The sequence below is a fragment of the Coregonus clupeaformis genome, chromosome 7 (assembly GCF_020615455.1).
Source record: "Coregonus clupeaformis isolate EN_2021a chromosome 7, ASM2061545v1, whole genome shotgun sequence".
Taxonomy (NCBI): domain Eukaryota; kingdom Metazoa; phylum Chordata; class Actinopteri; order Salmoniformes; family Salmonidae; genus Coregonus; species Coregonus clupeaformis.
Genome location: NC_059198.1, coordinates 52,979,828 through 52,991,953, shown reverse-complemented (window position 1 = coordinate 52,991,953; position 12,126 = coordinate 52,979,828). Strand labels below are relative to the sequence as shown.

At 50.5% G+C, this 12,126-nt stretch overlaps 1 protein-coding gene across 1 annotated transcript in view; it reads right to left on the bottom strand.

Moving 5' to 3' along the window:
* Nucleotides 1–2,338: 2,338 nt before the first annotated feature.
* The window catches only part of csrnp1b (cysteine-serine-rich nuclear protein 1b), a 31,245-nt gene continuing 21,457 nt past the window's right edge, over nt 2,339–12,126 (bottom strand). The window contains exons 2-6 of the mRNA XM_041881316.2: nt 8,802–9,000; nt 4,745–5,010; nt 4,208–4,504; nt 3,317–4,001; nt 2,339–2,953 (exon numbers count right to left, since the gene is read on the bottom strand). Coding sequence (XP_041737250.1) covers nt 2,637–2,953; nt 3,317–4,001; nt 4,208–4,504; nt 4,745–5,010; nt 8,802–8,991 — 1,755 coding nt within the window. The 5' untranslated portion in view covers nt 8,992–9,000 and the 3' untranslated portion in view covers nt 2,339–2,636. The remainder of the gene's footprint in view (nt 2,954–3,316; nt 4,002–4,207; nt 4,505–4,744; nt 5,011–8,801; nt 9,001–12,126) is intronic.

Here is a 12,126-nt window from a genome sequence, read left to right as displayed (position 1 = left end):
CTGAGACGGTTTCTGACAGTTTGTGCAGAAATTCTTCAGTTGTGCAAACCCACAGTTTCATCAGCTGTCCGGGTGGCTGGTCTCAGATGATCCCGCAGGTGAAGAAGCCGGATGTGGAGGTCTTGGGCTGGCGTGGTTACACGTAGTCTGCGATTGTGAGGCCGGTTGGACGCAATGCCAAATTCTCTAAAATGATGTTGGAGGCGGCTTATGGTAGAGAAATTAAGATTCACTGGCAATAGCTCTGGTGGACATTCCTGCAGTCAGCATGCCAATTTCACGCTCCCTCAAAACTTGAGACATCTGTTGGATTGTGTTTTGTGACAAAACTGCACATTTTAGAGTAGCCTTTTATTGTTACAAGGTGCACCTGTGTAATGATCATGCTGTTTAATCAGCTTCTTGATATGCCACACCTGTCAGGTGGACGGATTATCTTGGCAAAGGAGAAATGCTCACTAACAGGGATGTAAACAAATTTGTGCACAACATTTGAGAGAAATAAGCTTTTTGTGCTTATGGAACATTATTTCTGCTCATGCAACCAAAACTTTACATGTTCCGTTTATATTTCTGTTCAGTGTATACATGGAAGTAGTTTAATGCCTAAACAAAGGGGTTAAATATGTCAAATTATAATAATCCTGGTATTTCTTCTCTCTCAAAACAAACTTCCTTTTCATGTATTTGTTGACTGTTTATTCCATGTATGAATCTGTTATTCAATGTGTTTCTATGGGCTAATAGCAGTAAGGTCAAATTCAATGTTTCATCAAATATATTTTTTTATATATTATTTTGTATACCTAAAGGGGTCCTAAAATTCTAAATCAAATAGCTAAATTATCATTTTTATGACCATATTAAAACAATTCCAAATGTCAGCTTAATAGAACCCCGCCTCCCCCCGGTTTAGACTCTAGGGGGTTAAAGATTCCCCCAGTCAGCCCCATCCAACAGGGCCAGATCAGGGATCACAGGATCAGGGATCACAGGATCAGATCAGGGATCACAGGGCCAGATCAGGGATCACAGGGCCAGATCAGGGATCACAGGATCAGGGATCACAGGGCCAGATCAGGGATCACAGGGCCAGATCAGGGATCACAGGGCCAGATCAGGGATCTTAGAATTGAGGTTTTACTTTTATTTTAATCTCACTTTTCTTTTTCTTTTTTCAACTGAAACGTTAGCTGCCATTTCATATAGCAATATCTACCAACTGAAACATTAGCTGCCATTTCATATAGCAATATCTACCAACTGAAACGTTAGCTGCCATTTCATATAGCAATATCTACCAACTGAAACGTTAGCTGCCATTTCATATAGCAATATCTACCAACTGAAACGTTAGCTGCCATTTCATATAGCAATATCTACCAACTGAAACGTTAGCTGCCATTTCATATAGCAATATCTACCAACTGAAACGTTAGCTGCCATTTCATATAGCAATATCTACCAACTGAAACGTTAGCTGCCATTTCATATAGCAATATCTACCAACTGAAACGTTAGCTGCCATTTCATATAGCAATATCTACCAACTGAAACGTTAGCTGCCATTTCATATAGCAATATCTACCAACTGAAACGTTAGCTGCCATTTCATATAGCAATATCTACCAACTGAAACGTTAGCTGCCATTTCATATAGCAATATCTACCAACTGAAACGTTAGCTGCCATTTCATATAGCAATATCTACCAACTGAAACGTTAGCTGCCATTTCATATAGCAATATCTACCAACTGAAACGTTAGCTGCCATTTCATATAGCAATATCTACCAACTGAAACGTTAGCTGCCATTTCATATAGCAATATCTACCAACTGAAACGTTAGCTGCCATTTCATATAGCAATATCTACCAACTGAAACGTTAGCTGCCATTTCATATAGCAATATCTACCAACTGAAACGTTAGCTGCCATTTCATATAGCAATATCTACCAACTGAAACGTTAGCTGCCATTTCATATAGCAATATCTACCAACTGAAACGTTAGCTGCCATTTCATATAGCAATATCTACCAACTGAAACGTTAGCTGCCATTTCATATAGCAATATCTACCAACTGAAACGTTAGCTGCCATTTCATATAGCAATATCTACCAACTGAAACGTTAGCTGCCATTTCATATAGCAATATCTACCAACTGAAACGTTAGCTGCCATTTCATATAGCAATATCTACCAACTGAAACGTTAGCTGCCATTTCATATAGCAATATCTACCAACTGAAACGTTAGCTGCCATTTCATATAGCAATATCTACCAACTGAAACGTTAGCTGCCATTTCATATAGCAATATCTACCAACTGAAAACGTTAGCTGCCATTTCATATAGCAATATCTACCAACTGAAACGTTAGCTGCCATTTCATATAGCAATATCTACCAACTGAAACGTTAGCTGCCATTTCATATAGCAATATCTACCAACTGAAACGTTAGCTGCCATTTCATATAGCAATATCTACCAACTGCTTTACTAACATTTGGAAGGCAAGAGCGGAATCTCAATAACAATAGATAGGCAAGAGGGAAATCCCAGCAGTCTGTTTCCACTGACCACCGTCCCCCTAATTTACTACATAGTCCAGAACACAGTTCAGGTCCTGATAGTTAACCCCTGACGGCTTCCTCCAACAGCTCATTGTCTGTGAACGTTGCAGGGGGTTCTGGGACAGATTCTGACAGACCAATCAGAGACTCCAGGAAGCAGGTCCCAGGGTCACTGGCCTGTGATTGGCTGCTGGGGTAACTAGGCAACTGGAAGTGAAAAAAGTTGTCCATGTGTTGGTCCTTTAGGGAGCTGTAGAGGGAGGAAGGACCCAGACAGAAACCATCAAAGAACTCCAGGTCAGACTCTGAGGACAGGCTGAGGTCCATGTAGCTGGCAGCAGGGCGGTCTACTGAGGGAGAGGGGGGGTTGGGCCGGTCTACTGAGGGGGATGGGGGGTTGGGGCGGTCTACTGAGGGAGAGGGGGGTTGGGCCGGTCTACTGAGGGAGAGGGGGGTTGGGCCGGTCTACTGAGGGAGAGGGGGGTTGGGCCGGTCTACTGAGGGAGAGGGGGGGTTGGGGCGGTCTACTGAGGGAGAGGGGGGTTGGGGCGGTCTACTGAGGGAGAGGGGGGGTTGGGGCGGTCTACTGAGGGAGAGGGGGGGGTTGGGGCAGTCTACTGAGTGAAAGGGGGGGTTGGGGCGGTCTACTGAGGGAGAGGGGGGGTTGGGGCGGTCTACTGAGTGAAAGGGGGGGTTGGGGCGGTCTACTGAGGGAGAGGGGGGGTTGGGGATTCTGCAGCCGCTGTGGTGGAACAGACAGTTGCCTTGGTTAGCGTTATCATCTAACAGTTGTGATATGGCCATGGCCCTGTTGTCTGTGTACACCTCATCCTCCTCTGAGAAGTCTGCCGTGCTAAACCCTCCCAACATCCACGTTGTTGTCGTCATGGACAACGGCTGCTGCTGTAGCCGTTGCTCGGGGCAACAGCGGTTGTCATTAACAATGTAGTTATTTACGTTATAGTCGTTGTCGTTGGTGATGTCGCTGAAGCTGAGGATGCGGCTCAGTCCGTTCTCATCCACATCATCCAGCAGGGGGCCGTCCTCCCGGCCTAACCCCGCCCCTAATCCCGCCCCTTCCTCCGAGTCCTCACTCGCCCCCGAGGAGGCAGAGGAGTCCGTCATGTCGCTGCTACAGCTGTTCTCCCCGACCTCCGCAAGCTCTGAGCTGAAGTAGAAGGAGGGGCCATCTGGGATGGAGGAGAGGTCGGACAGGGGGTTATGGGCGTGGCCCGGGGCTGAGGTGGTCTCTCCCGGGTCCTCTTCCTCTGGTCCAGACGTCTCCTCCAGTCTCTTCTCCAGCTCTAGCTTCATGATGGTGTGGATGTAGTGGGTCTGAACCCGGCTGGAGTTGAACTCTATGCGACCTTCCTGGTTACCGCAGCCATCCTTAGTGCAGCCGCAGGGAAATGACGAGTGGTCCATCTGGGGAGAAGAGGACGTTAAAATCAGGTTCTGCTTTGTCACAGAGGGTACAGCATGTCGTATTACAGTGGACAACTAACCACTGCAATAGGTTCTGCTCATATTGTTAGGAATATAAAGTATTTAAACATGGAAGGTCAGTTTACTGTTAACATTGAAGTTGAAGAAATGTTCATATGTGAGTTTTTATTAGCAGTGTGTCTTACCTGACACTTGATGCCCGCCAGGTTGCAGGCGCAGGTCTCTGGCTCACAGAAGCCCTGACAGTCACAGCCACAGTCCTCCCTGGACACTCTCAGCTGCTGGAGCTGCCTCTTCTCCTCCTTATCGATCTTCTTCACCCCCGCGGCCTTCAGCAGGGCGTGTCTCCGCTTGGAGGGGTAGGGGTGGAGGAAGGAGCCGTCGTCTAGGTTACAACTGCTGATGTCCATCTCGTCCTCTGGGATGTCTTCGACGGTGAGGCAGTCCGCCTCCTCTGACTCCACCGTGCCTCCCTTGGTCAGCTGGGAGGGAGAGACGGGGGGGGGGGGTTAGGATAATTGTGATGCATGTGTGTGGGTTCTCTCAAGACAAGAGAGCTAGAACACTTCCAAAAGTTAACAGTAGGTGTTTAACCTCGACTCAGAGTCTTGTTATAGAACTCAAACCTTTACACTATCAGAAATAAAGCCTTTCACCAGCAGACACACAGCTGCATATAAGCTTCATAACTAGCTAACCCATATGTGTGTCCCAGGGCTCACTTTCTGTTTCAGAGCGTCTAGTTGTTCCTCTCGGAGGCGGTTGAGGAGTTTCTCCCGGCGGAGGATGCGTTGCTCCACAGCGTACTCTTCCAGGGTGTACCTGCGGAGGGCGCTGTGGTGCTGCATCATGCCCAGGGAACAGCCCCCCTTACTGGGCACGCTGCTGAAGCCCTGGCACCGCGGGAAGAGAAACACTGTCACCATGTCAAAGGTCACGTTGCCCCGGCCTAGCCGTTCACGCTTAGCCTTCTTCTGGATGGACTTGGCTAGAGAGAGAGAGATAAGAGTTGGTGTTATCACAGCTCATTACTTAAGAGCTTTCAAGAACATGAGACATTAAGGGGGGAGGGGGGAGGGGGGAGGAGAGGAGGGGAGAGGGGGAGGAGGAGAGGGGAGGAGGACCTGAGGGGGAGAGGGGGAGGAGGGGAGGGAGAGGAGGGAGAGGGGGAGGGGCTGAGGGGGGAGGAGGAGCTGAGGGGAGAGGGGAGAAGAGAGGAGGGAGGAGAGGAGGGGAGAGGGGGAGGGGCTGAGGGGGAGGGGAGAGGGGGAGGGGCTGAGGGGGAGGAGGAGCTGAGGGGGAGAGGGGGGAGGAGGGGAGGAGAGGAGGGGAGAGGGGGAGGGGCTGAGGGGGAGGAGGACCTGAGGGGGCAAATATGACCATAACTCTATCTTCCTGATTCCTGCTTACAAGCAAAACTCAAACAGGAAGTACCAGTGACGTGCTCAATATGGAAGTGGACCGATGAAGCGGATGTTAAACTACAGGACTGTTTCGCTAGCACAGACTGGAATATGTTCCAGGATTCATCCGATGGCATTGAGGAGTTTATCACATCAGACACCGGTTTCATTAATAAGTGCAACTACATCGTCGTCCCCACAGTGACCGTACGTACACACCCCAAATAGAAACCATGGATTATAGGCAACATCCGCACTGAGCTAAAGGCTAGAGCTGCCGCTGTCAAGGAGCGGGACACTAATCCAGACATTTATAACAAATCCTGCTATGCCCTCTGACGAACCATCAAACAGGCAAAGCGTCAATACAGGATTAAGATTGAATCCCAGTACCCCGGCTCTGACACTTGTTGGATGTGGCAGAGATTGCAAACTATCACAGATTACAAAGGGAAGCACAGCCGCGAGATGCCCAGTGACGCGAGCCTACCAGACAAGCTAAATGCCTTCTATGCTCGATACGAGACAAGTAACACTGAACCATGCATGAGAGCACCAGCTGTTCCGGACAGCTGTGTGATCTTGCTCTCCGTGAGTAAGACCTTTAAACAGGTTAACATTCACCGGACCGCAGGGTCAGACAGATTACCAGGACGCGTACTCAGAGCATGTGCTGACCAGCGTCTTCACTGACATTTTCAACCTCTCCCTAACCCAAAGAACACATCCGCCACACTGACCCTCAACACGGGGGCCCCTCAGGGGTGTGTGTTTAGTCTCCTCCTGTACTCAATGTTCACCCACGACTGCGTGGCCGCACACGACTCCAACACCATCATTAAGTTTGCAGACGACACGACTGTGGTAGGCCTGATCACTGATGACGATGAGACAGCCTATAGGGAGCAGGTCAGAGACCTAGCAGTGTGGTGCCAGGACAACAACCTCTCCCTCAATGTGAGCAAGACAAAGGAGCTGATCGTGGACTACAGGAAACGGAGGGCTGAGCACGCCCCAATTCACATCGACAGGCCTGTAGTGGAGCGGGTCGAGAGCTTCAAATTCCTCGGTGTCAACATCACTAAGGACCCATCATGGTCCAAAGACAACAACACAGTCATGTAGAGGACACGACCACACATCTTCCCCCTCAGGAGACTGAAAATATTTGGCATGGGCCCTCAGATCCTCAAAAAAAACTTTATTTCTAGTTATCTGTACATATCTACCTCAATTACCTTGTTCCCCTGCACATCGACTCGGTACTGGTACCCTGTGCATATAGCCAAGTTATCGCTACTCATTAAGTACTTATTATTACTTTTATTATTACGTGTTTATTATTTCTCCATGTTCTTTCTCTCTGCGTTGTTGGGAAAGGCCCGTAGGTCAGCATTTCACTGTTAGTCTACACCTGTTGTTTACAAAGAATGTGACGAATTAAACGTGATTTGATTAAAGACCAAATGTGAGAAGGAGAGAGCCAGAGAGGACCCAGGACAGGGTACATGTCTAACCCCAGTACGAGGGCCTTCGGCTGGGCCTCAACCTGTCCTCACCTCCCCTGACCCTGACCCAGCATGAAATAGGAGATGGTGCTGCTGTCTGTCGCCTCCACAGAGCAGATCACACTACACACTGCCTCCCTACACCCTATGGGCCCTGGTCAAAAGTAGTGCAATATAGGGAATAGGCCATTTGGGACGCACACGGAGCCTGTTTCAGTGTGACATCCATCCGCCTGATAACGATAGGAGGACAAACACTCTCCACTCTGACGCTTACGGTCTGTTTTACAACCACTTCAAAATGGTGTTCAACCATCGTAACAACTATCTCCTTTAGATGAACACAGAAAGTATCATCCTCTCTTCTCATCTCATGCTCCAACATGCCTTCCTCTCCTCATCTCACCCTCTCTCCCTCCATCCCTCTCTCTCTCCCTCCATCCCCAGTCTCTTCCAGGCAGGCAGGCAGCACCTGTGCTGGGTGAGTGCCTAGGGCCCAGACAAGGCTCTGTGTGTTCTCTCTGCCATCTGTCATCCTGCTCACTCTCTGGCTCCCTGCCCTGCCATCCTGGGAACCCTAACAACCGTTTGCCCTTCTCTCCAACCCTGCACTGACCCCAAAACCCCCATCAATACCACAGTCCCCCCACAGTTCATTCTACCTTCTTATCAGTCTGTGAGAGGGGGGTATCTCATCTTCTCTTAGCTTGGCTCTTCTTGTACCTGCTCACAGCCTATCTAACCTATCCTAATACATAATGAATGTGTTGAGAGAATCTATGGCTCCAGGGCCTGGAATATAAAGGTATTCGGACAGACAGACAGACAGACAGACAGACAGACAGACAGACGTCTGTTTTAATGAGCTGTTCTGTGTAAGGCAGTAAGACACGTCACCCCCCTCCTCCGCACACTCCACTGGCTTCCAGTTGAAGCTCGCATCCGCTACAAGACCATGGTGCTTGCCTATGGAGCAGTGAGGGGAACGGCACCTCTGTACCTTCAGGCTCTGATCAGTCCCTACACCCAAACGAGGGCATTGCGCTCATCCACCTCTGGCCTGCTGGCTCCCTTCCTCTGCGGAAGCATAGTTCCCGCTCAGCCCAGTCAAAACTGTTCGCTGCCCTGGCACCCCAATGGTGGAACAAGCTCCCTCACGACGCCAGGACAGCGGAGTCACTCACCACCTTCCGGAGACATTTGAAACCCCACCTCTTTAAGGAATACCTGGGATAGGATAAAGGAATCCTTCTACCCCCCAATTGTAAAGTGGTTATCCCACTGGCTATAGGGTGAACGCACCAATTTGTGAGTCGCTCTGGCTAAGAGCGTCTGCTAAATGACGTTAATGTGCCCTTGAGCAAGGCACTTAACCCTAATTGCTCCTGTAAGTCGCTCTGGATAAGAGCGTCTGCTAAATGACTAAAATGTAAATGTAAATGTTAATGAGCTGTTCTGTGTAAGGCAGTAAGTCTGTTTTAATGAGCTGTTCTGTGTAAGGCAGTAAGTCTGTTTTAATGAGCTGTTCTGTGTAAGGCAGTAAGACTGTTTTAATGAGCTGTTCTGTGTAAGGCAGTAAGTCTGTTTTAATGAGCTGTTCTGTGTAAGGCAGTAAGTCTGTTTTAATGAGCTGTTCTGTGTAAGGCAGTAAGTCTGTTTTAATGAGCTGTTCTGTGTAAGGCAGTAAGTCTGTTTTAATGAGCTGTTCTGTGTAAGGCAGTAAGTCTGTTTTAATGAGCTGTTCTGTGTAAGGCAGTAAGTCTGTTTTAATGAGCTGCAGGCACTACCAATCCAGGCACTACCAATCCAGGCACTATCAGACACGGCCATGACATAGTGAAGGTGGATTCAATAGACTAGATCCTCACCGTTGTAATGCGTGTCGGGAGAGCCAGGGTTGCTGGGTGTTGAGTCCAGGGTGTCTGAGTAGCAGCTCTCCCCAGCCGAGTCCCATCCGGAGTAGGCCGAAGAGGACAGGGAGGAGGGGTAGCACGGGTCCTCCTCATAGACATCCTCAAACTTCCTCTTCACTAGCCCGCTCATCGTTTTAGCTAGCATGGACCCGATCTGAGAAACACAGGGAGAGGAGAGAGGATTATTATCATGGCGCTAGCTAGCATGGACCCGATCTGAGGAACACAGGGAGAGGAGAGAGGGTTATTAGCATGGCGCTAGCTAGCATGGACCCGATCTGAGGAACACAGGGAGAGGAGAGAGGGTTATTAGCATGGCGCTAGCTAGCATGGACCCAATCTGAGAAACACATGGAGAGGAGAGAGGATTATTAGCATGGCGCTAGCTAGCATGGACCCGATCTGAGGAACACAGGGAGAGGAGAGAGGGTTATTAGCATGGCGCTAGCTAGCATGGACCCGATCTGAGGAACACAGGGAGAGGAGAGAGGGTTATTAGCATGGCGCTAGCTAGCATGGACCCGATCTGAGGAACACATGGAGAGGAGAGAGGGTTATTAGCATGGCGCTAGCTAGCATGGACCCGATCTGAGGAACACAGGGAGAGGAGAGAGGGTTATTAGCATGGCGCTAGCTAGCATGGACCCAATCTGAGAAACACATGGAGAGGAGAGAGGATTATTAGCATGGCGCTAGCTAGCATGGACCCGATCTGAGGAACACAGGAAGAGGAGAGAGGGTTATTAGCATGGCGCTAGCTAGCATGGACCTGATCTGAGGAACACAGGGAAAGGAGAGAAGGTTATTAGCATGGCGCTAGCTAGCATGGACCTGATCTTAGGACCATAGGAAGAGGGGTTAACATTAGTGTTATATCTAGCCTAGTTGTAAAAGAACGGACATCTGCACAGTTTCACATTGAACATCACTCTGTCGTTTAATGACATGTGCCACGCATTCTGACAACCCATTCATCCGTAACGCAGCACACTGTCGTAAACCATAACAACGTACAGTACGAACGTACAGCACGTCGTACCATACATAACATTTCCCCCCCTTTCCAAAACCAGGGACTGGTACCATATATAAAATGTCCATAGGGCAAGAACCTAGAGTGATACCTGTAAGAAATAAACATTAACCCTTAAACGGATGGACTCTCCAAACTAGCCAGTTCAGTCCATTAACCTGGAGGTTGACTAAGACACCTAACGGAGCCTAAGAATGAAAAGAGGTTAAGTAGTCCCCCAGATAAGCAGGGCGAGTTCGTGCCCGCATAGGCCTTTCTTCCACCGTCACCGCTTGTGGCTCTGGCCCTTGGGGAACCCACAGAGGCTGGGGCTCAGGTGGTAGTGGTGGAGGAGGTCCATCCGGTGGCGTCTCTGGCCTGCATGTCTGTTTTGTGTGCCTTTGTGTTCCTCGAGGGGCAGGGACTTTTCTGAGGCGGCTGGCGTGCCAGCGTGATCCATTGCTCATCATGAATGTGGCGGGCCCCAGTTGTCGACTGACCTGCAAGGGGTCCGACCAGAATGAGGCCATTTTGTTGCACCGCTGAGGCCGTCGGGCTCGGACCCAGTCTGACACTTGAATGATCGACTTCTTCACCCTGTGTGCCTTGTCAAAACGCTGTTTCATTGCTCTTTGGTGCCTGGTCACTGCCTGCTGTTCTTGGGTGCGCCTAGTCGCCGGTTCTGCTACTCTCTGTGTTCTGAGTCTGTCCAGTGGCAGTTCCATCTCACGACCTAGCATGAGGGATGCCGGGAGACCTGTGTTGTTGTGTGTTTGCTTGCTCTGTAGTGCATTAGCGTTTGATTCAAAGCAGTTTGGAACGTGCACCCCTGGACCAGGTGCGCTCTGATGCCGTTCTTCAGCGTTTGGTTGAAGCGTTCCACCCCTCCGTTAGCTTGTGGGTTGTAGTAGGCCGTGCGGATGTGTTTGATTCCCTTGTTGCTGAGATATGAGGAGAACTCGGCAGAGGTTAGCTGGGGCCCATTGTCCGTGGTAAGGGTGAGGGGTAGGCCCCACCTTGTGAACAGGCTGTCTAGGATGTCCACGATGGCCTGTGCTGTGACAGTTCCGACAGGAACCACTTCTGGCCACTTAGAGTGGAGGTCATACACCACCACCAGGAAGCGCTGATGGTGAGGGACAGCGTGACCATGGATCTCGCCACAGATGTCCAGTTGGATGTGCTCCCAGGGGTGGGACGGCCATGCGAGAGGCTGCAGGGGGGTGGGGCGGACTGTCCTGTTTTCCCACTGAGGAGGCATGCAGCACAATCCCTGACCAGGGCTTCAATGTCGTGGTCGATGCCTGGCCACCACACAAGGTCTCGACATCGCTGTTTGACCTTGACTATGCCCAAGTGACCCTCGTGCGCCATGGATAGAACACGCGCACGCAGGCCACTCGGGACCACAGTGCAAAACCCTCGAGAGACACAGACTTTTTCCCCAGCAAGAAAGTTCGTAGCTTCACTCTGGCGAAAGTCGCCAGCTCTTCCGGCACATGTGCTGGCCATCCAGTGCGTATGTAGGTGCGCAGGGTAGACAGTGTGGGATCCTGTTCCGATGCTTGCTTCAGCTCCTCCAGTGAGACGACTGACTGAAGAGGAGCGTAGAGCATTTGTACAAGCTCTGTTTCGTTGTCGTCTGGCAAGACGGTTGGAGTAGGAGCGTCAAAGGAGCGTGAGAGGAGGTCTGCCACCACGTTATCCCTCCCCGGAGTGAACTTCAGCTGATAGTCATACTGTCTGAGGCGGTCGGCCCATCTGTGCAGCCGAAGTGGCTTGTGGCCAGTTCCTGATGCTGACAGTAGCGTTGTGAGGGACTGGTGGTCGGTTCGGAGTGTGAACAGACGGCCATATAGGTAGAGGTGCCACCTTTCGCACGCCCAGACACAGGCCAGTGCTTCTCGTTCGCCCACAGAGTACCGTTGTTCTGTGGGGCTCAGGGCCCCTTGAGGCGAAGGCGACGGGCCTCTCAATGCCATTCTGCAGCTGTGAGAGGACAGCTCCTAGTGCTCCAGCTGAGGCGTCACATGTGACAATGGTGTGGCAGACGGGGTCAAAGTGAGCCAAGACTGGGGCTGTGGTGAGCTGGCTCTTCAGTGAGCGGACCGCGTCTGAGCAGGCTGCCGTCCAGGCCCATGGCTCATCCTTCTTGAGGAGCTGGCGAAGGGGCGCTGTGGTCTGAGAGTAGTGGGGCAGAAACCGGAGGTAGTAAGCTGTCATGCCCAAGAATGAGGCCACCTGAGAGGCTGAGGTCGGTTCCGGGAT